The 24,459-nt window shown below is 37.6% G+C and overlaps 3 protein-coding genes across 6 annotated transcripts in view; 2 read left to right on the top strand and 1 right to left on the bottom strand.

Moving 5' to 3' along the window:
- The first annotated feature begins 485 nt into the window (after positions 1-485).
- On the top strand, positions 486-6,464 carry LOC115929532. Its single transcript, XM_030998666.1, has one exon. It carries the CDS (start codon positions 486-488, stop codon positions 6,462-6,464), a length of 5,979 nt encoding a protein of 1,992 aa, XP_030854526.1.
- Positions 6,465-10,444: 3,980 nt separating this feature from the next.
- Positions 10,445-15,173, top strand: LOC576577 (dr1-associated corepressor). Of its 2 annotated transcripts, none has more exons than XM_030999634.1 (7): positions 10,445-10,603; positions 11,507-11,579; positions 12,468-12,561; positions 13,093-13,224; positions 13,550-13,625; positions 14,207-14,358; positions 14,687-15,173. In XM_030999634.1, exons 1-7 carry the CDS (start codon positions 10,562-10,564, stop codon positions 14,874-14,876), a joined length of 759 nt encoding a protein of 252 aa, XP_030855494.1. In that variant the 5' UTR covers positions 10,445-10,561; the 3' UTR covers positions 14,877-15,173. The 2 variants fall into 2 exon arrangements, with proteins under 2 accessions (XP_030855494.1, XP_030855495.1); XM_030999635.1 differs by having other exon boundaries at positions 10,446-10,603; positions 14,210-14,358.
- A 2,273-nt stretch (positions 15,174-17,446) lies between these two features.
- The window catches only part of LOC576491 (serine/threonine-protein kinase MRCK alpha), a 77,513-nt gene continuing 70,500 nt past the window's right edge, over positions 17,447-24,459 (bottom strand). For all 3 annotated transcript variants that reach the window (XM_030998609.1, XM_030998610.1, XM_030998611.1), the window contains one exon: positions 17,447-23,734. In XM_030998609.1, the coding sequence (XP_030854469.1) occupies positions 23,670-23,734 (65 nt within the window). In that variant the 3' untranslated portion in view covers positions 17,447-23,669. The remainder of the gene's footprint in view (positions 23,735-24,459) is intronic.

The raw sequence follows: 24,459 nt of genomic DNA, 5'->3' as shown, positions 1-24,459 counted from the left end.
TAGCTAGGCTTGTCACATGGAAACTACAGATATGATATGATGTGGGCACGGATTCAAGGAAGGAAAACTTTGTTTTACCTACTAAACTACTAAACTACTACTATTATTGCTACTTTGTACATTCCGGTGTATGGAATTGATGGGAGTTCAGTTGAGTGTTAATAAACAAAGAACCATGAAATTACCACATCGTCTCAAGGATCATATGTAGATATCTCTACATTAGTAAAACAAAGTCGATTCTTCAACGGATACTGCATGGATGAAGGAATTCGACACGGCAAAGCCCCCGGGCGTGATACTCGCGAACACCGCACAAGTACTAAAGTCTGACGTGACGTGACACAGTGAGTAATTCAATGAAATGAAACTCAGAAGTGAAATCGGCTGAATGAAATGAAACTTTGAAGTGAAATCGGCTAGACTCTATAGCTCTACACGTTACTGCTGATTTGAAAGGAATGTTTATCAAGTAAATTGCAATTATGCTGGATGGGAATACTACTCCCAAATCCCCAGGTGGGAAAGATAAGGAACTGAGCAATGCCAATGGCAATGATATCGATCATGTCGTGAAAGATAAGGAACTGAGCAATGCCAGTGGCAATGATATTGATCATGTTGATGATAAGGAGAGTGGTGCAACAAGGAGCTTTACTAGAGAAAGAGATCTAGAGAATGGGAAAGAAGATCAAGATGACTCAGAATCCACATTGTCATTATGTGGATCATCGGCCTCTTCTGCCAGTACTGCAAAGAGGAGAGAAAGAGAGAGAAAGAAGGAAAGACAACTTAAAGCAAAGTTGATAGCCTTACATCAAACGAGTGAACTTGAGAAGAAACTGAGAACACTTCAAAAACAACATGAAATGGAACAAGCCGAACAAGAAATACGAATTGCAAAAGAAAAGGCTGAGAATTTGAGAAAGAGTCAGCTTTTGAAGGATGAAGAAGCGGAGATTGAAAGACAAAAGACTGCTATTCTCTTGCAAGCAGAATTGAAGCTTCTACAACAAGACTCAGAGGAAGAGCTACAGAAATGGAAAGTGGAAGGTGATTCTTTCCGTGATCATGGACAAGAACGAGATCAAGTTAGAGGTGACTCTTTCCGTGATCGTGGACAAGAACGAGAACGAGTTAGAGATGATTTTGTCGGTGATCATGGACAAGAACGAGATCAAGTTAGAGGTGACTCTTTCCGTGATCGTGGACAAGAACGAGAACGAGTTAGAGATGATTTTGTCGGTGATCATGGACAAGAACGAGATCAAGTTAGAGGTGACTCTTTCCGTGATCGTGGACAAGAACGAGTTAGAGGTGATTTTGTCGGTGGTCGTAGACAAGAACAAGAACAAGCCTTTCGCAAGGAACCTGTGAGCAATGAAGAAGGAGCCACCAAACAGATGCTTAGGGAGATGATTAGATTCACTGCAGAAAACAGTCTACCATCGCCAGATCTCGAGCCGTTCAATGGGGATCCACTTGATTACCTTACCTTTATAAGGAATTTTGAATATGTGGTTGAAAAGAGAACTGATGAACCTTTCAGAAGACTAGAGCTTCTACTAAAATACACACGAGGAGAAGCGCATGAGCTTATTCGAGAATGCCCCCACATACAACCAAGTAAGAGGGCATATGAGACTGCCAAGTCCATGCTACACAGAGACTATGGAAAGCAGAGTAACATAATAAATGCATACAAGGAAAGGGCAATTGCCTGGGAGCAGATACGATCAGGAGATAGGCAAGGATTGCGAAAATTCGCAATATACCTCAATAATTGCTCACATGTTAGAGCAGCAGGGGACTTAGGAGGCATGGATAGTGCAAGTTTTCTGAGAGTTCTGGCAAGCAAACTACCCTTGTATCTCCAACAGAAGTGGATCTCACGAGTAGGCCTGACTCGTGATATTGCCAATAGGAATCCCACCCTGGACGACCTTGCACAGTTCGTCATACAGACTGAAAGAAACATTAACGATCCCATGGTACAGGGATTGGGATATCAGAGGACTGAGAAAAATGCTTCCTACAATAAAGATGAGAAAGAAAAACTACAAAAATCAAGAAGCACAAAGGCATTTGGTACAGCTACACAACAGGATAGGGAGCAGAAGGACAAGAGGGAACCCAGTTGTACTTTCTGTGGCACCAACTCAAGGCACATCATTGACGAGTGCCGAAAATTTGAAGCCTTGACAGTTGAAGAAAGATCAGAGCAATGTAAAAGGAAAGGCCTCTGCTTCCGATGCCTGAAACCAAAACATCTGAAAAAGGAATGCAAAAGTAAGATCAAGTGTGATGTCTGCGACAGGATGCACAACACTTTAATGCATGATCCCAGGTGGATGAAAGACGGAGAAGGAAATACAAGGAAAACCACCAATGATGCTTCAACATCTACCGATGTGCAAAGTGAAGCTGGAAAGATCTCTTCAGGGTCTACCAATGTGAAGAAAAGTGTTGGAGGAAAACCCCAGACATCGACGTGCATGACGATAGTTCCAGTCATCGTGAAGCACAAAGGAAATGACAGATGCATATCAACTTATGCATTCATAGATAATGGATGCGGAACAGTCTTCTGTGACACAGAACTTACCCAAAGGCTGCATGCAAGAACTAGGAAAACCAAGCTAATAGTCAAGACATTGAATCTTGAAGAAGTGATAGATACAGAAGTCACTGTAGATGAGCTGCAGATCGCAGGAGTAAAGGAGAAGGAATTCATCAATCTTCCGCCCATCTATGTCAAAGATGGTATACCAGTGACAGTTTCAGATGCTCCAACTCAAAAGGATCTGAAACGATGGAAACATCTGAAGGACATAGAATTGCCCGAAATAAGTAACAGCAACTCTATTCCAAGGGTAACTCTCATGATTGGAGCCAACGTTCCGTCAGCATCGATGCCTCTAGAAATCAAAGCTGGTGACATCGAGGAACCATATGCTATCCGCTCAAGGCTAGGTTGGCTCGTGTATGGTATACAAGCTCAAGAGCAAGCAGATATTCACAAAGTCTGTTTTTGTAAACAGGAGGAAGTTTCCATCATTCCTAGACAAGAGGAATTAGAACGGAAATTCAAGGACTTCTGCAATATGGAATTTACAGAGAGACTAAGTGATCACAGAGAGGGCCTGTCAGTTGACGACAAGAATTTCTTGGACATAATGGAGAAATCTATCACTAAGAAAGACAATCATTATCAGATGGATCTGCCCTTAAAGCAGAGAGATGTGGCTATGCCTAACAACAAGGACCAAGCTGAAAGATTTCTGGAAAGACAAGGACAGAAGTTATCAAAGAACAAGGAAATCCATGAACAGTACACCACATTCATGAATGATCTGGAAAAGCAAGGCTATGCAGAGAAGGTTCCAGAAGCAGACTTGGACAGACATGATGGGAAGGTATGGTATATCCCTCACCATGGGGTGTATCATCCCCAAAAGCCAGGAAAGATTAGAGTAGTCTTCAATTGTCCTATCAGCTACAAAGGAAAGTCTCTTAATCAGGAACTCCTACAAGGACCAGATCTAACCAACAGATTGCTTGGTGTTCTCCTCAGATGGAGGAAAGAGAAAGTGGCTATAATGGCAGATATACAGTCTATGTTCTATCAGGTGAAAGTTACACCAGACCAATGCGACATGCTGCGTTACTTGTGGTGGCCTGAGGGGGATATCACCAAAGAGCCAGTAGCCTACAGAATGCTAGTCCATCTTTTTGGGGCTACATCTTCTCCCAGTTGTTCGAATTATGCCCTGAAAAGAACAGCAAAGGACAATGAAGGTTGTGCAAAGGAAGAAGTCCTAGATGCCATTCAGAAAGACTTTTACGTTGATGATTTTCTGAAGTCAGTATCAACACCCCAAGAAGGCATTGATCTAGCTGAATCATTAAGACAAGTGTTGTCCAAGGGAGGCTTCAAGTTAACCAAATGGTCAAGCAACAGACGAGAGGTCTTGGATTCCATTCCAAAGGAGGAACATGCCGTTGAATTGAAGGATTTGGACTTACAAAGGGAAGTTCTTCCAACTGAACGAGCTCTTGGTGTAAGATGGGATCCAGAAAATGACCAGTTAGGCTTCAAATTGAAAGAAATGTCAAGAAAGGCTACTCGCCGAAACATCCTATCAGTAATGAGCTCAGTCTATGATCCCTTCGGGCTAGCAGCACCATTCGTTCTGAAGGCTAAGATAATTCTGCAAGAATTGTGCCAAGCTAAATTGGACTGGGACCAGTCAATCCCTGAAAAGCAGAAAATGGAATGGGAACATTGGATGAATGAGCTACAAAATCTTGACCAGGTGAAGACTGAAAGATGTTTAAAACCAAAGAACTTTGGTATAGTGACAAACAGACAGCTGCACCACTTTGCCGATGCTAGCATGGATGGCTATGGTGTTGTGACCTACTTGAGACAGACAGATGAGAATGAAGAGGTTCATGTGGCATTTTTGACAGCCAAAGCCAGGGTTGCCCCACTGAAGCCTCACACTATTGTTAAGATGGAGTTAACTGCTGCAACACTGGCAGTAAAGCAAGACAGTATGATCAAGAGGGAAATGAATATGGAGTTGGATGAGACAGTATTTTGGACGGACAGTCAAACAGTTCTGAAATACATTGCCAACGAAACTGCCAGATATCCAGTATTTGTGACAAACAGACTGAGTATCATCCGAGATGGATCAGAGACAAATCAGTGGAAGTACATTCCTACCAAATTAAACCCGGCAGATCATGCATCCAGGGGATTGGATGCCAGTGAACTAACCAAGAAGAAGGAATGGTTTGAAGGCCCAGAATTCCTAAAGCGGTCTGAAGAAATATGGCCATCTGAGGGTGTGAAAGCTCCAGCAAGAATGGAGAAAGCTGATGATACTATGTCAGGAGATTTGGATGAGACTCACATTCATGCCACAATGATAAACAAGGAGGATCCAATAAGTGCACTCCTGTCGTACTATTCTGATTGGGATAAGCTGAAACGAGGAGTTGCCTGGATATTGAAGTTCAAGAAAATGCTACAAGGAAAGGGGAAAGGAATAGATGGCAATTCCAGTGAAATGTTCAGCCTGACAAATAAGGACATTGAAGATGCCGAAGTCGCAATTGTTAAACAATTGCAACTTGAATCATTCCCAGAGGAAATGAAACGACTGGCTGGTCACGGAGAAGAGAAAGGAGTACCAAAACGCTCTACCCTTAGTAACCTTGATCCAGAATTGAGCAATGGGTTACTTCAAGTAGGTGGAAGGTTGCAGAATGCCCAGATTCCAAGCAGTGCTAAACATCAATACATCCTACCAAAGAAGCATCATGTAACCACTCTTTTAATGCAATACATCCATAGGAGAGTTGGTCATCAGGGACAAAATCACATGGTAGCTGAATTACGACAGAAATTCTGGGTGGTAGGAGCTGGAGTTTTAGCACGAAACATAGCAAGGAAATGCATCATTTGCAGAAAGAACCAAGGAAAGGCTGGTCATCAGAAAATGGCAGAACTTCCAAGAAGTCGAGTTCAGAGTGACGAGCCGGCGTTCACCAGAGTTGGCATGGACTATTTTGGTCCTTTTGAAATAAAGTGTGGAAGAAGCATAAGGAAAAGATATGGCGTAATCTTCACATGCCTGTCCTGCAGAGGGGTGCACATTGAAGTTGCATCGAGTCTAGACACAAGCTCCTGTATTGAGGCTATTCGTCGCTTCATCAGCCGCCGAGGACCTATGAAAGAGATGTTCTCGGATAATGGTACAAATTTAGTAGGAGCTGAAAGGGAACTGAAGCAGGCATTAAAGGAGCTGAATCAAGACCAGCTGATCAACTTTCATGCAAACCATGGCATGAAATGGCATTTCAATCCTCCTGCTGCTTCCCATCAGGGGGGAGTATGGGAACGCCAAATTAGAACAGTCAGAAAAATACTGTGTGCAGTCATGAGAGAGCAGTATCTAAAGTCCTACCAGAATGAGGAGCAGCTCCATACATTCATGTGTGAAGTGGAGGCCGTCATAAATAGTAGGCCTCTTACCCGATGTTCAGACAACCCAAATGATCTGGATGTAATCTCACCAAACAGCTTGCTGACTATGAAGGGTTCAACGACGCTACCTCCAGGGATCTTCGACGACAAGGACATCTACGCAAAGAAGCGGTGGAAACAGATGCAGTACTTGGCAGACCTATTCTGGAAGAGGTGGGTGCGAGAGTACCTGCCTTCTCTACAACGCCGACAAAAGTGGCTGCAGCCAAGTCGTAACCTTCAGGTGGGGGACATTGTACTCGTCATAGACGAAACAGCGCACAGATGTTCCTGGTCCATGGCCCGAGTGCAAGAGGTTATGCCAGACAACAAGGGGTTCGTCCGCAGAGCGAAAGTGAAAACTGCAACAACATCGCTAGTAAGGCCAGTAACCAAGTTGTGTATTCTACTGGAGCAGGAAGTTTGAATGGAGTTTGTCTCAAATTTATGAAAGGATCTACATGTATAATATGTGAAAGTGCCTTTAAGTGGATGTGCTTTGAATCATTATTGGAGGAGGATATCAAGCAAATGAAGCAATTTGTGTTTGGATCAAGCGAACAAGTGGAATTCAGAGCGCCAGTGAAATTTTGTGTTTGTGTTAAAGTGAGAAGTAAAATATTAATAGCCCTTTGGCTAGTAATTGGTAATCATTTGTGATAATGAGCCAATACAGGATCAACACATATTTAATCGCGAATTTGCATTGGATCAACACATGTTTAATCGCGAATTTGGATTGGATCAACATTTCAAGTCGCGAATTTACACAGGATGATTTTGTCAACACGCGAATTGCAAGAGAGCAAAGTTTTACGCGATTTCAAGAGAGGACGCTTCCATGAAAGGATGTCAATTTAAGACATTTAATTATGATAAGTCAGCACCGAATATTGTTTATGCTTTGCAAGAACGATAAAGGATATGAACATGAACTGGAACGAACTAGTGAACTTTCAAACTGTTTAAGTTGAACTCTGTGAAATGCTATTCATGACTGAAATGTTCGTTTTGAAATTTGATGTTTTATACTCATACATGTACATGTATATATGTAAGTATGTTGAGTTTCAATATTTCTTTGTGTTATCACAATTGGGATGTTTAAATTGAGGATGATTGAACATACATGTACACAAATAATTAAAAGAGAATATTTTGTTAAAAATTTGTTCAAGGTAATGATTGAATTAGTCTCAGAGTTAAAATCAGATACATTTTGTTAATATAAAACATACCAGAAAGAGAGAACTCAAATAGGGTTAAAGGGAGAAAGTGTTTTGAAAACAGTGTATTTGTTGACATAGAAAGTTAGAAATTTCATTTCATTAGATGTTCAGAACATTAACATGAATGAAAAGATTTAAATATATGTGTATGCACTCTGCAGTGTAGAGCATTATAAGGAAGTTCAGATTGTGTTATATTTAAATTGAGGATTAACATGTTTAAGTGTAGTAAGGAATGTTATTTAGTTTTATGTGCAAATGGCAAGGATATTTGCATGTGCTTAGTAGTCAATCCACAATGTGACTTCAGTCATGCAGGTAAACTTCGGACAGATTGATATATGCAAATAGAAAGAACAAGGTTAATGTTCAAGCAGAAGTGTAAGTATTACATGTATGAAGATGGTATTATGCACAATGCTAAATATTTCCTTTTTTCTATTGTTTGAAAGTACATGTGTATCTACGTTATTTCGATGTTCCCTTTATGTTGATGTACATGTACATCAGTTCAGTTCAATTGAAGGTGTTCAGAAATTGTTTTATGTTTAAATAAAAACAAAAGGAAAAATGTTAAAGGTAGTAAATACAGCCACTAATTATTCTTGTTTTGGAAGAACAATTCTTGTGTTTGGATTTCATATTACTGGTTTATTTCCAGAGTTATTTTTTGAAAGGCAATTATAACGAAAATGGTGTTTTGATAATTTAATTACCATAGGTATTACATTTTGACAAAAGTTTGACAAAAGTTTGACAGCTATGAGTAAACATTGAAAATATTTTGATTTAAAGTTATCATTGATTCATGATTATTTTGTATTGGATGCTTTTGTTGAGTTGATACAGGAATGTTTATAGTAATCCAGGGATTAAGCTCGATTTTGCAGAATTTAGTGTATTCTGTGCATTTAGATAGTAGAAGCCAGCAGAGTATAGAGAGATAAGTGTTACATCTCATTGTGATTATGATTTGTTTTGGAAACAGTTAGGTATTATATAAATAGAAAGTGTTTGAATTTAATTTTACCTAGGTTATGAGACAATATGAAGAAAATGGTTGTAAACATTTGATAATACATGTAGATAACAGTTGGTATTTTGTTAATTTACATCAGTGGTGGACAATTAAGTTTTGGTTAAATAGATGTTAATCGTTGCATCCTCTAGCTGCAACTGGGGGGAGGAATGTAAGGATCAAGATATAAGAAGCCAAATTTAGTTTTTGTTTTGAGGATACCGTAGATTGACTGGAATTGTTGTACAAACGTAGCTAGGCTTGTCACATGGAAACTACAGATATGATATGATGTGGGCACGGATTCAAGGAAGGAAAACTTTGTTTTACCTACTAAACTACTAAACTACTACTATTATTGCTACTTTGTACATTCCGGTGTATGGAATTGATGGGAGTTCAGTTGAGTGTTAATAAACAAAGAACCATGAAATTACCACATCGTCTCAAGGATCATATGTAGATATCTCTACAAAAGGGGATTATATAAAAAATTAGGCACGATTCTACAGAATTCTGAAAGTTTCTTAGGCTGCCTGGTAGAATAAGCATTTGATATAACTAATGGAAGTGTAGTTTTCAATAAAAAAAGGAATCACCAGGCATAAGGCCTACCCGAACATATTTTTTTTCACTCGCCACGGGTTATTTTTAGAGGTTGATCCGATAAATAGCAACATTCGGTGACTGGCAGTTTGTATGATTTCCACATTGCATCCACTGCCTCTATTTTTATCAAATAATTTCCCAGACAAACTCTCTCTTGAAAGATTATAGTGTTGAAATATAAACCATCCCTTTTAACTTCATTATTCCAGTTTTGATGATCTAGTAAGGCTATATCATTTAATCTCAGATTCATAGATGACTAAAACCCAATTTAGATTTACAGTAGTATAGGCCCACCTTCCGTTCCGTATATTACTAAAATACATTTACCGTTTAAAATCCACCTTGCATGAAAAATCACAATTTTCATGTAGTTTTCGTAACAAATTGTTAAATTAAGAGCTTAGAATTTTTACCTTGAATAACCATATAGCCCAAAATAACCGTTTGATAGGCTGGCTAAGAAAACAAATCTACCAACTTCGTCATTCAACATGATCATACATTTTGCAGTACCCCGATTCAATTCAAGCAAATTGTTTAGAAATTTTATGTGAAAGATTTCAAAACAGTCCAACTTTTGAAAGCCCCACACTTCACAACCTTACAATAAAGTTTTACTGGCACTATGTACAGGCGCGTACGCAGGATTTTTTCAAGGGGGGGGGGGGGGGTTAACATTTTCAAATCGGGCCGATAATTTCGCACTCGACTCAGCCAGCCGCTGAATAAGCGGGGGGGGGGGGGGGGGGGGGGGGGGGGGGGGGGGGTAAGAGGACACTTTTTTTTTTTTTTTTGTCTCGAAATTTGAAAATTTGACATTTTGCTCCGTTGGGGGGGGGGGTAAGGTCACCTTTTTTAGGTCAGCCATGGGAATTTTCAACAAAAAAAAACCAAAGGGGGGGGGGTTTGGTTTTTTTTATGGGGGTTTAGGGGGGTTTATACACATACAAAGGGGGGGGGGCGGGGTTTAACTCCCCAAACACCCCCTGCGTACGCGCCTGACCAGGCGCGGATCCAGGATTTCTTAGGGGAGGGGGCCCAACTTTTTTTTTTTTTTGCTCCCGAAAATTCGCTCAGTGGGGGGGGGGGGGGGGTAGAGAGCACAATTTTTTTTTTTGCTCCCGAAAATTTGAAAAACGTGGCCAAAAATTTGCTCAGTGGGGGGGGGGGGGGGGGGGGGGGGGGTAGTGAGCACATTTTTTTTTGATCCTCAAAAGAATTTCAATTTGCACCCCCCCCCCTTGAGCGCCAGGGGGGGGGGGCCCAACCCCCAAAAAAGGTAAAAATCACGTGATTTTACATGATTTTTTCTCTCAAGGGCCCCCCCCCCCCTGGATCCGCCACTGCGCCTGACTATGTATAAATTTCACCTGCACACCTGGACATCCCCATGTCGCCACACACATGCACTCTCACACATCTGCAAGAATCTTCAGCAGTGAAGGAGGCAGATTATTTTGAAGAAGAAGAAGAAGAAGAAGAACATCTAGCTGATCAAAATGATAACTTTTAATATTTGTTATTTTTCCCTTTTTTATTTGCTCTTGCATTAACACCGTGAACATCGACGCAACTAGGTCGCTAGTTTGCCCCTGGATATCCGAATTTTGAGCGTGCATTTCCTCCTCATTTTTGCGGCAAGCTTTGGTAAATTTGTATAAAGAAATGCCAAGTAAGAAGAAGAAGTACAATGCAAGGTTTCCACCTGTAAGTAACTAAGGACATTCATATACCGTACAATTAAATAATATATTTACAAACTAAATTAAAATAATCCCTGACACAGTGACAGTGCAGTGCCAGTGACGTACGTGACTGCCACATTGGCACAGCTCAGAAAGTGAAATGATTATGAAATGTTGATAAAATTGCATGGCCAATGCAATTGCAATGCCAACCGGCACTATAGAAGTTATTTATCCGGATATGCAAGAACCAAACCTCTTGTTCTTAAGTCTTATTATTTACTATTAAGTTATTTGGGTAGGGTTGGCTCCTTGACTTCAGAGAGAGAACTCGTCGCTAGTTCAGAATCACTTCAAGACCTTGACCGAAACGTAACTCCTGCGTGGAGATAGAGTCTACCCTACTTAAACATACCAAAAATTGACTAAATATTCATCAATTGTTCAAATAATAATGGTCATGATTTAAAAGTTGTTATGTTTCTTACTTGTTTCGTGTCAATTTTCTTATCTTTTTTGCGGAGTATTTTTTCCTAAAAACGAAAATTCATGGCAAACTGATGCACAATAGTCAATACAATTGCATACTGTATAGCAACAGTGCAGGGTGCGGACACTCACGCATGTGTGAAGTTAGCGATCGTAATGATGAATTACTTTGATCAAGAAAGACAAATAAATACAAGATAAACTTAATGAACATCGTCTACACTATGGCAAATTTACTCATGCTTTTAAAATAATTATTTACAACATTGAAATTATAATCTAAATCAAATGAGGAAGTCAGTAAACTTGTATTTATTTTTCTTTCTTGATCTATTCGATGTTGTTCTGATTACCAATCACTAAATCAGTACATATGATATGTTGAATGAAATCAATAAAACATGAAAGAACTTTTGTTTGTTTCTCTTTATTTCAGGCTCGAATCAAGAAAATCATGCAGAAGGATGAAGATGTTGGGAAGGTGGCAGCTCCTGTTCCAGTGCTTATATGTATCCTTTCTACCTTTAATTATAACGTTGCGATATTACACTATGTATTGTCTCTTTTTTTGCCATAAATATAAAAGTTTGTAATTTAAGTGTACCAATCACCAAACATCTTTTGCTTTTGATGTACATAAGGGCCCGAATTCACAAAGGAGGTTTGTCGACAAACCTTGGTTTTCGTACGTCATATGACGTGTTTTACGCGTTTTTTTTACAAACCTGGTTTGTAAAGAACAAAAGAAGGTTTGGCGAAACAAAAGGAGGTTTGAGCTCAAACCTTGGTCTGAGCTCAAACCTTGCTTTGTGAATTCGGGCCAAGGGGTTTCATATTGCTATATATGCACAATATGAGCTTCAAATATTACTTCTACAATGAGATATTGCATTTAAAATATTTACTCTCAGTAAATATAACAATGACTTGTTGAGTAGACAAGTCAAAATGCGCGTATTTGCTAGGTTTTAAGTTATATTTTCTTTTCTTCATACTCTTTAACTGTTAAACTATAGATTGCCAGGTAGAGGAGTTTGAGATTAATTTTGTACATTCTAGCTGTATACAATTTTATTTAAGGTGAACTGACACTTACATGTAAAGGATAAAGGTAGAGAAACAGACATGATGGAGTTCAAATATAATCTACAATAATACAGTTAACTTTTGGTTTTTATATTAAAAAATCCCTAAAATAGTTTACTTATGATTTATGCCAAAATATAGGTGTTAAAAATGTAAAGGTTTTGTCAACTTTAGTTCTGAGACTTTTCCCAAAGTGTAAAGCTGAGGATTATAATTTTTCTCTGGTCCAGTTTATAGATAGGACCCTTTTTAAAATACAACATTTTTCTATGATTGTTTTGAAATCTTTAACAATAAACTTGAACCATTAGCCAAGGCCCTTGAGATCTTTGTTGAAGGTCTCATAACCAAAGCATCGCAGGAAACCCTGTCGAGGAACGCCAAGACTCTTACCACCTCTCACATGTGAGTCATTGATGATTGTTGATGAAAACTTCTTCAAATTTTGGGTTTTCTGTACTATGTCCCATGGACAGATGATTATCATCAACTCTTTTTTCTTTCTTTTTGTCTTCTTTCCTCTCTGGCTCAATCTATTTTATCCAACCTAAACACTTCATTAAAGTATTTATTCCTTGGATGCAAAGCAGATTGCTGTATCCATACATTTCATTTATCAGAAAAATATGAGGGGGAAAAAAACATGACAGCACTACAGAAAAAATATTGAAGGGGGAAATGTGAGTAATGGAATACATAAATTAGATGTGGAAATAGGTACAAGTATTGCAGCAATATTCTTTGTGATGAGTGAGATGCTTGTAGAAGGGAGATTAGAAATTGCTGCATGTTGTAAAATATTGGACATTTCAAATGTTTTTTACTGTATTATTGTGCTGTATTGTATTCTGACACATGTTTCCTAATAGTAATACTACTGTACTTTAGTACAATTGTAAATGAAAGAATCCCTTTTGTCCCGTTTGTGTCCTCCAGAAAGCAATGCATCGAGCAAGAGAACAAGTTTGATTTCTTAAAGGATCTAGTAGAGAATGTACCCACCATTTCATGTGAGGATGATGATTCAAACAGTGGATCAATCCAGTCTGATAAACCTCCAAATTCAAGGTATGACTATTAAATCATTTTATTCAATTTGACTCGTTTGTAAACATTCTTATTCTCTAAGCATATCATGTCAGCTGGCTGTTACAACATGCCTTTTCAAAGTGTGTCAGAATTTCAGATGTGATGTTCTCAGGATGCCATTATATCCTCGGAAGTAAAATTTTTAATAGAATTTTAAATCAATTAGTTTATGCAGATCATGATTATGTAAACAGTGGCATAAGGTATGAGAAAAATCAATGTAATCCATGTAATGTATGTGAGAGATGCAGTCACATTCTTGTTGTTTGGGTTTGTACCATGTTTCTTCTTTCTTGATATGCAGGAGAAAGAAGGGTATACGAAGAGATGCCTCGGCCCAAAGCAGTCTGCAGTCTGTAGATGAACCCTCATCGGATGAGGTTAGTGAAATGATTTGACATTGATTCAGTGAGATTAAAGCAGATAAGAGTGAATTGCCTGTAAATAAATTAAGATTTCTTTGTGAAATCATGTTTTCCTGAAATAAGATGAATAATGTGATGTAGCTTCATGGGATTAAAGTGGCTTCAAGCAGATTCAAACCAGGTTAGATTGCAAAAAGAGGATATCAAATACCTAATTGCATTTAAATTAGAATACAACAGATCAAATAACAGGTTAATGATTTTGTAGGACACAATGAGATCAATTCAATATGTGGTTTCGATTGGAAAGGGATAATATTTCTTAATTCAGATCAGAACCGTACCCAATATGTGCAAGAAACTTTTTTGTTCTTCTTCAAACTAGTAAACTTATGCATTCCTGATATGTAATTACGGTATTATGGTAGTATTAGTGGTACTTGTGGTGGTGGTGGTAGTAGTAGCAGTAGCAGTAGAAGAAGTAGTAGTAGTAGAATTAGTAGTAGTAGTAGTAGTAGAAGTTGTAGTAGTGAGATTAAGCCGTATTTGCATTGTGAATGTGTTTACCAAATTGTCTATACCTTTTCTTTTTCAAGCAGGATTCCTTTGAATCTGACGAGTCGGGTAGTAAAGACGAGAGACGGAGACATCCAGCAGAGACCACCAATGCCTCAGCAGCAAATTCATCATCATCATCATCATCATCACATCCAGCATTTCACACAGTACCCCCAGTCAACCATAATAGGCAAGTGATAATGCGAGTGATATGGTGCATGAATCGAAAGGGATTATGCCCTGATAGTTGTTTTGCTTGGTAGTTTTAATCGAGGCGTGATGGCTCAGTGGTAGAGCAGTAATCTCGTAATTGGGAGGTCTCGGGTTCGAAATCAAGTCAATGCACTAGTGCCCTTTGTAAGGCATTAGTCCTCCTTACTAAGTCCCTCAGAGAGGACTAAAAGTTGTTGGTACCCTAGTTTTTACTATTTTTCACTTCTTACATATTACACCAAATCTGACTTGGGAGATTTCCAAATACCAATTGAATAATGATCTTCCTTTTTATCTTTCATCAGTTATCCATATCCCGGGCAGACCGCATCAGGCACCATGTACGCACCAACAATGCCTGCACCTCTACTACCTCCTCATCATAGCGCCCTCTCTGGCAACGCACCAGCCATGGGGGCATACCTTGCACCTCAGCCCCACACCTCACAGAACAATGACAATGATGACGACAGTGATGAAGACTATGATGCATAGCAAATTATATATTGGCAACCTTTAGATATCTGAAGTAACTTTATGTGAAGCATTGCTTGTCTGAATGTGTATGGCATGGATCTCGATACATGGGTGGAACAACACATGGAGGCATCAATCTGCATTACAGAGTGCAAGCCAGCCAGGAATTTATTCAGCAGAGCTGGAACTACTTTACACCGCTATAATCGGCCGTGGAGACAATGTATGAATGCGTCAAGAGTAAAAACTGAATAACAAGTAGGACATATATGCTTCAAAATTGTTTTCTTTTTGTAACCTCCCCCCCGCCCCCCCCCCCCCCCCCCCCCCCCCCCCCCCCCCCCCCCCCCCCCCCCCCATGACAATCCTAGGAAAACAACCCAACGACTACCCAAAGACTGGGGTAGCCACCCCCCCCCCCTCCCCCACCTTCTTTCTTTCCAGCTTTTCGCTTATTGCCGTTTCCGGGAGTTAACTTTTTTTGGGGGGGGGGGGGGGGGTGTGTGGACATCCAGAAGGTATTTGGCCTGGAGTTGATGTTTTATTAATGTTTATGTAAATAAAAGGGATAAAAAGATAAAATACTCAAGATCTGTAAAAGATGCGACTTCTTTACTGCAATGTTAAACGTACCAAAATTCATTTTTAAGAGAATAAAAGTTTAAAGGTAATACAAAGTTTCGGTATGGGGTCATGAATTTGGTTCAAATGAACATATTGGAAGCATATGCAATCCTACAATATTCAGTGATCGTTGGCGCGGTTAACATCGAGTCTAAAGTGATGAAATTGTAATAATAAACTGTTTATGTTGTGTAGCTCCCTCTCAAGGTCAATATATTAATTGAGCTTTAAAACGATGTTTCTTGACTAAAATCGACCAATTGGCTATTCCCGTTTGTAAATTATATATCACACCTACATATTCTGAGATTTTCATGGTCGCAGCTACCATTGTATGGCCGTAGGTGCTATTTGAAATTCATGAAAATTTACCGGGAGCACCGGTAAATTTTTATATTCAATTTATCTCAAAAGCAGAAGTGTTTTAGGAGCTAATTTTTCTAGTGCTTATAATACATCCACAGGGGCATCCAAATATATCAAAATTGTGAAGAATCACTATCCAGCCAATTTTCAAAATTTCCCCAAAATTTGTATTACCTTTAACATTTTGTAAGTGGTTTGTAACTCTAGAAATCTATTGTGATGAGTTGGTTTTTGGTAAAAGCAGGTAAATATAACTACACCCTGTATATGATCTGACCATGTCAAAGTAGGCAAGCAGGTAGACTGGTAAACAAAATTGTTAAACTACACAGAAATTCCAATTTAATTTCTGATCTGTTAAAATGCAAGGTCTTCCACAATGTGGTAATAGGTGGATCGTGTAATGCGAGGCAGGCTTTACATGCCAAAATACTTCTTCACAGCAAATTTGACTTTGTAATCTGAATGTCTTCTTGTATGTAAAATGTGATTATTTCTGTGCGCTATATTGCCTATCCTTCAACTTATTTTTGCAAATCTTCTTGTACTTCAAAAGTAGCCATGTTTTATCAAATGAATTCTACAATTATCTTGTTGCACTTCAGGGTATTAACAGATTAAAGCGCAAGATTTTTTCTACCATTTTCTTGAGTATTTTAGTTGAAAATAAAACATTTTATTACAGAATTGAATTTTCATTGAAAGACTTTGGTATTTTTTTTATATGGAATGAATATGGAATGAACAGTAAAAGAAATATCACTTTGATACTATGCAGGATTATGCACTAAAATCCACTTCATAAACCAATATTACGCAACGTCATTGTGCGCGCGGATCAAAAACTTTCATATTCTCACTTTCTGCGCCAGGTTTTTACTTTATTTTTTACCAAGACTGAAAATTTAATGTTGAAGTTTGTTATATTTCTTCATGAATATTTAATTAGAGTTTTAGTTTAAAAAATCAAGGATGTGAAATCTGTCTGCATAAGTAATGAAAAGACCCGCTTCCTAATGTATTTCAATTCAGACAGGTGAAGTGAATGTTAAATTCACCTATGGGTAATTGATGGCATCAAATTTGCTTTTTTTGTGCTATGTCTAACAAGCCTCTTGCAATTTTTTGAGATCATCTTCTGTTCAAGAAGTATGCATTAACTTTGTAAACAGGGCCAATATTCATAAAAACCTGACTGAGCTAGTTGCAGGCGGAGGCATAATTTCGACTGCGTGGAGTCAATTTTTTAATTTTTAAAATTTGACATACTTCATCGTCATGTGTCTGATACATGTCTTTACCTTTGAGGTTTTTTCCTGTTGTGAGGATTTTAATGAATATCCCACTCAGTCAACCATAAAGACCCAAATTCATTAAGGAGGTTTATGTGTGTCATATGACACGTTTCAGACCAAGGTTTGTCTGAACCTTGGTCTGAAACGCATTGAAACGCGTCATATGATGCACATAAACGTTTGTATACAAACCTCCTTTGTGAATTCGGGCCATACAGTTTGCTTTAAAAAAACACAACATCAATCACCATCAAACATTATGTCAGCTCACACACGAATAAATAAGAAACAAAGAGCAAGAAATCCTGTCTGTACCTGTTGTATATTCTCTTTCACTTGAAACAACTAGTGCAGACGCAACAATAAAACGTCCCATCTTGTTACTTCCAACAACTGCTCGTTCATTAAATTCCTCATCACATTATAATACTATTAACAAATGTAGTAAAACCTGACATACAATATACAGTACATTGCTTCTCCTGTCTTCCTCTTAATATACACAACGACATACATTATTATTTTAAATACATAGATAATCACAATCCGCTCATTTTTTTTCTCTGCAAAGGAAACGAGCCGACGAGTAAGAAACCTCATATTTGATACATATAAATAATACAAGTAATCATAATTACATTAATAAGCTACTTCTCAAAAAAGTGTACAAGCATTAATTCATTATATAGTTAGTCGCCTATAGACACATCTATGTTAAACATTCATCTCGGTATTATCAATTAGTAGCAAGGCAAATTATCTCTTCTCTTCTTTAAAAAACAAATAAAGCATTAATAAAAATCAACATTGTTATCTACGAATACAGGAAATAATTCCAATACTAGTTTTGCATACAGGTAAATGTTCGTACTCTTTCGTCCCCTACGTTTAAACCTTGGACAATTAATATGAGGTAAATAATCTTGATCTATAAGTAATTTACTGAAAAGAAAAACCTTTATACCATCATGCTCCAATGACATAAATACATCTTCATAGACACAGTAGTGCACGCACAATACTCACAGCAAGCATCAATAGTCTCACTCAGAAAAAAAAGAAGAAAACTCCCTAATTAGTCTCTACGACGAAGAAAAGTGGCCATTACACAAATTTTTCACACCACAATGGGGAGCAAGATGGAGAGAATACGGAACAGGAGAGGTGCAGGCTTGGAAGACAGTCAAACTTTTGGCTAGCCTGCAGATTTCATTTACTAGAGTTCTATGACAGTGCCACTGTTTCATCTCGCAATTTGAACAGTATGCAGATATGTGAATATGGTTCTTGCGATTTAAGTTAACCCATGTATGTTTATTAATTACAGGTGTGAACATTCACCAAATACAACATGGCTTGAGATACGGCGCCCTTCAAAATCTGACATGAATTGTTAAAATGTTGAAACCCTGTTGAAATAATTCCCCAATTTCCTTCCAAATTACCATCTCCACAAGAGAGAATACAACGATAGATTCTATCAACTGTCTCTTTATGTTATCTGACAAAACAGTGGCACTGTTTATAATTCTACAAAAGCCTACTCCATAAGCCAGAACACAAGACTTCTTCTTCCAACTATGCTTACCCTAAAAAGCATGGTTAAAAAGCAATCACACAAATTGCAATATATTTCATATTTTCATCCTCTCTAAACCTAACCATCTCTTGATATACCACACACACATAGAACAGGTACATCAAGTTTTCATTTTATCATTTCGAGACGAGAAGAAAAAACAATCCTGGCAAATTAAAGCTGACCATAAGGTATGCAGAATGCATGATCAAGGTCAGACAGAATCTAAGAAATGAAGGTATCATTTAATGAGGGTTGCACTGAATAATCATGACGAAAATGAATAAGATTGCTATCTAGTATGCGCATCTTGCATTGCTACAAGGAAAATAAGATTGCTTGGCAATCCATGTATCATATAGTAATCATCAGCAAAAGAAAAACTACAACTGCAATCATGCACTAAGGGAGAATAAAAAGAGGTACAAATGAATGGACATATGGACTGACTACTGGTAAACGTATTGAAATGATAGTAATGGGTCTAAGTTAGAAATGATAGTAATGGATCTAAGTAAGAAATGAGTTGCAAAATTTGCATCTGATCACACAATTCCAAAACATCTTTCACACGATAATCTATATATCTGTACAGAGCCAAGTTGGATCGACCTACTCATGGTTAACAATGGAATATGAACATTTTCACTGCAAGGTCCACATGTTTCATTTCGATAGCATTCTTAAGTCAATTATTAAGATCGATTTCATTCAAGAAGTATAAGATTAGATTGCTCTCACTTTGAAATATTCATTCAATTGTGCTACAAGTTCCCTACAGTTATAATACCTAAATTACAAGTAGCATTATACCTAAAGAAGAATATTTTGTTCCTACTAGTACTGTTGCTTTTATACACGTTCATCTCCATTTAAGAGAGCGAGATAACCATCTATTCCTACACATTTTAACAGCTCTTATAGGAAACCAATCAAAATGTCAAATTACATATTCACTGATAGACTTTACATGATTAAAAACTATTCATCCATACTCCCGACTACATTCATTGTTTCGAGACAATTTAAAAATCATGTTCAAATGCTGCTTTGCCATTGAGACCTTAAATTTTGTTAAATTTCAGCGCAAGTATTTAGATTATGTGGGAGTACCGGTAACAGAAGAAGTGTGGGTGCTTTCATCAATATGCAAGTTTTATTTCCTTATTATTCATCCTGTACAACAAGAGCTTTGCCAATAAATAACCTGTCCTATCTGAAAATAGAATTGATTGACTGCATAGGCAATCTTAGCAGTTTTGCTTTCTATGGAAATGCTATTTTTGTCAAAGCAACATCCCCCCTCCCTAAAAAAAATATATGGAGTCGAAATGGAGACTACAATGAAGATGTGTGCTATAAAAGACAACACGGTACACTTCTGTTGGTCCTATGCACTTTGATTCATGTGTGGTTTGGGTGATGAACAGCAGCAGCACCCAAATCTCCTACATGTATTTGTAATTGAAAATCCCAGCTTTGGTCGGCGGCAAGTCCTATACACTCATCTGCACATGACAGCACTCTTCCAATCTGATAACAACAGGCTATCCTGTATTAGTCAATCCTTTAAACTTGCATAATAAAAATTACTAGGCATCATAGCATTGAGATAGCACACCTGGGTCCACATGAACACCAATCTTTGGACCCTACAAAGCTATCATTCAAGTCCTGTCTGCTGACAGCCAGACAGGCATTATAAACTCCATGTATTAAAGAAGCTACTAGCAGTCACCTTTGTAGCACTCTGGCAGACCCTACCTACATCCCATCTAATTGTCACTGCAACCGATTCACAGTACAAATGCCGTGTGCCTAACATTTTCAAAGTACAGCTAGAATTACGATGCATCCCGTCTGTTGCTACATTTAAAATGTACCTACATATATAGAGATGTCATTCTAGGCACTTTATATCTTTAATAATAGGGAATATAAAACAGAGATAATGAATTTAAAACCAAACCAGAAATGGGATACATACCAAGTCGGGGTCTCTAGCAATATCAAAGGTACATTTACAGTTAATACTCGAGAGGGTAACAAAAATGTGTTTTTATAGATACATGGTAAACAACAAAAATATTCACATTTGTACAGAATATGCAACACAAGATTGACAAAGATTATAAACAGGAAGCCAAAAATAATTAAGTACATCTTAGTTTTTTTTTAAAGAGTTTTTTTTACTCTTTTTCAAAGAATTTCTGTCGTCATAAATTAGGATACTATGTACTACTGAAAGACACAAACAAGGCTATTCCAGGAAATGATAAATTTAAATGCTGTAGTGGAGAAGGTATTAACAAAAAAAAATTCTTTATGACTGATGCCAACTTTAACTTTATTGTACAGAATTTATTCTCGATAAATATTTGGTTAAAGAACAACAACTTTTTAAACAACCATCAATGTTTGGGTTGATACTTTTATCAAATAAAAGCACTTTCTAATAATATTTTTTAAATGCCATCAACCTCTGTAAACGATTAAATAACAAATTTCTACAGGACCTGAAAATAAGTTTATCATTTTGGTACTGACAAAACAACAAAAAAGGGAAATGTAATACAAATGATTCACAAATGATTCTATAAAAAAAACATTGGAACAAATTGCTAGTGACCTTATAAGTTGAAATCTATTCCCAACACTGGATGGAAAAGCCTTTCATGTGGAACTCATTGGAAAGTAAGTTTTATATGAATACCACATTTTTGTTGCCAGCACAGAAAGCCTTTATTGAGATTTTAGAAGCTTTCATTTCACACTGCAGTCAAATGAAGGTACATGTGCTCCTTCTAAATCCATTTAATCAAAGCTAAATATGGCGCAGAAAGCAGATCATAAAATGCTGAACCATTTTGTCCTGTTCTAATTAATGTACCTTTAATATAAAGCAAACTTGCAACAATGAACCAAAAATGAGAGTTTCTACATGACCCAAGGCTACGAAACAATGTTTTCTCTTTAACTTGCCCTACGGAACTCCTTGTAATCTTCCACTCGAGCTAATAAATAGGTGTAGTTTTGACAGTGCAACTAGAACAATCACACAATTTGGCAGAGCTGCGCCTTTTTTAGAGGGAAATTTTCAGATGAACCTACCCCACATTTCTCATCTTGTTCTTTCGGTAGCTTCCAGCACTACCGTTTCTCATATAACTACTTGTACTTCCACAAATCCAACATGCCGCTACATTGTATTTCTGCCTATGGCTCTACCATGGTGAGAGGGGTCAATCATTGATTCTACAAATTACTATTGTGACCTGCAAATACCTTTAAATGGTATATTAAACAAAATTAACTTTTGGGAAAGTTTCTTCCACGGTACAAAAGTCCTTCAAAGAGTGCAATCTGTATTCTTTTATAACTCTACAGGAAATGCAATCTCATCTTCTTTCGCACCCCTAAATAATTGCATCTCCCAATATCATTACAAAAATGACTGGCATTACTATTATTTAAATTAATGTTATATTCTCAGGACACACATGTGCTGGCTCAACACTGAATTTTGTGGTGCCAAGATTGATAAATTTTGGAGCTTTGCTTATAATGTCTTTCAATTTAAATGATGGACTGGTTCTGATGATGCTTAAAGAGATATTAGCATAAAGTGCCCTGACCATATTGTAGAATTTAATTTATCACTTATCTCATCATGACATGTAGAAGTTCAATTTCCAATAGTCCAGGAAAAGAATCTGATACACAGAACAGAAATGCAGCACTTTCTTCAACATGCTTAAAGATTTGTAAAAAATAATAACAGAATGATAATTCTTAAGTTTATCCTAAACTTGAGAATGCGCACAAGTAATCCTCGACTTGCCAGATTAATCACAGATTTGATATCAAAAGGGATTAAACCTTGCTCAAGCTTTATACCGACAATATCCAGTGATGAGTAGTATGAAAAACAACTCAAACGGAAATTGAGAAGTTTCATTATATTTTCTTTTCACTAAATTTGCATCACATGGCAGTAAAGAACAATACACCATAAAGATATCCCCCCTTTCATATTCAGTTACTTTATTAGACTGCAATTATACCTAAACCGTTACAGTTGTTAATACCCAGCATGTTCTTATCTAACAGAAATATATATGTTGGCGATATTGAGTACAATGATACATTGGGGCAATGACAATGTTATTGATACTAAATAAAGGTGATAACATGATTGATAAGGGGATGATGATGATGATGATGACGATGACGATGACGACGATGATGATGATGATGATGATGATGATGATGATGATGATGATAAAGGTGATGATATTTGTGGTGGTGGTGATGTTGGTGATGATAATGATTGGGGCTAAAAAGGCGATTATCATGGATTCCCTCCACACAAGAACTTGCCCTTTTCTTCATAGCAAGCCCAAAATGCATATTCATAGCTATATTTCAAAGAGTTGCTTTTAAAGCTGCATCTTCCATGAGAGTTTATTCATTTCAAACAAATTATAATTACATTTCTTGATGCTTAACACCCATGACAGGTGCTTCTAAAAACAGTGTTGTAGGCTGGTGTTTGGTTTCAGCTAAGCACACCAGCAACAGACCTAAAGAGTGACACTACACTTGCATCAGAGAGATTTCATGGGGGGGGGGGGTAGAGTAATGCTTTCAGTGTTCAGGTAGCTGTTGAGCACGAGTTGACTTAGAGATCAGCTAGTGATTTCAAGTCTAGTGTTCAGGTCTGGTGTCAAGTGTTAACTTAGCATCAATGCCATAGATGATCCTCACATCCACGGTGCTAAACACTCGATACCCTCACTATTTCCTTAACACTAGTTGCGTGACCGGTGTTCAATACTGCCTACAATGAATGACAATGCATTGGTCTTGACACTAACACCGAACTTGAAATCACTCAATGACACTCTAAGGGGAAGCTGAAGTCTTTGTGTTCTTCATGTGCAGCCCTCATGATTGGTCTTGCTCTGCGTAGCTCATTCGATGAGGGGTAGGCGGCGTCCCAGAACTTGAGGCTGGAACAAAAGCAAAAAGAAAATTATTAAGTTCAATAGCTTGAAAAACTAATTAAGAGGTAATAGCAAATAATAAAAAGTATATCCCGGTAGCCAGCCTATGGCAGACTTTGATCACCATCTTTGACTATTGCTCTAAAATTGGAGTAAATACACAACAAGTAATTTATGCGGAAATGTGTTTCTTTACTTTCCAAAATACCTTACAAAGTTGAAAAGCTAGAAACTACAATTTGATTAACAGAATTTACAACAATCAAAAGTAATCTTGTGATCTTTCGTAAGGTATTTTGAACTGATCATTCTGTCACAATTTAAGTTGTTTGGCAAAACTGGTAACGAAAAGTTGATCCTCAAAGCATTCCTGAAACCACCTACATAGATATGCACTGGACTACACATTCTGCTGGGAGTGTGATCTTCTTATCATTACTCAGCTATTATTTACTTCCTGTACAATTCAATGGGCAGCCGTCATTCATTCATGCCATGTTTTTAACATTTCAGTGTAAAATTTTGTTGGATTCTAAAAGGAATGGACAGAAAACTCCACATTGTTGCTTTCAACATGACAGGATAAGATCACAGAAACATATCCTCCCCTACCTGTCAGACTGTCAACCAATTCAAAACTTGTCTTCAGACACATTTATTTAAAATTGCTTTTGATGATTAACTTACTCTGTTCACATTGATGTATATTTCATAGGTATTATAATTTGTAG

The sequence above is a fragment of the Strongylocentrotus purpuratus genome, unplaced genomic scaffold, assembly GCF_000002235.5.
Source record: "Strongylocentrotus purpuratus isolate Spur 01 unplaced genomic scaffold, Spur_5.0 spur5_scaffold_5, whole genome shotgun sequence".
In the NCBI taxonomy this organism is placed as follows: domain Eukaryota; kingdom Metazoa; phylum Echinodermata; class Echinoidea; order Camarodonta; family Strongylocentrotidae; genus Strongylocentrotus; species Strongylocentrotus purpuratus.
The sequence above is the reverse complement of the archived record's forward strand: the minus strand, read 5'-3'. Positions and strand labels throughout refer to the sequence as shown.

Excerpts from the sequence above, each read along its gene's own strand:
- LOC115929532 (XM_030998666.1), top strand. The coding sequence starts at position 486 with ATGCTGGATGGGAATACTACTCCCAAATCCCCAGGTGGGAAAGATAAG.
- LOC576577 (XM_030999634.1), top strand. The coding sequence starts at position 10,562 with ATGCCAAGTAAGAAGAAGAAGTACAATGCAAGGTTTCCACCT. Across the intron at positions 10,604-11,506 it reads ACAATGCAAGGTTTCCACCT|GCTCGAATCAAGAAAATCAT; the intron begins GTAAGTAACTAA and ends TCTTTATTTCAG. Across the intron at positions 14,359-14,686 it reads CCCCCAGTCAACCATAATAG|TTATCCATATCCCGGGCAGA; the intron begins GCAAGTGATAAT and ends ATCTTTCATCAG.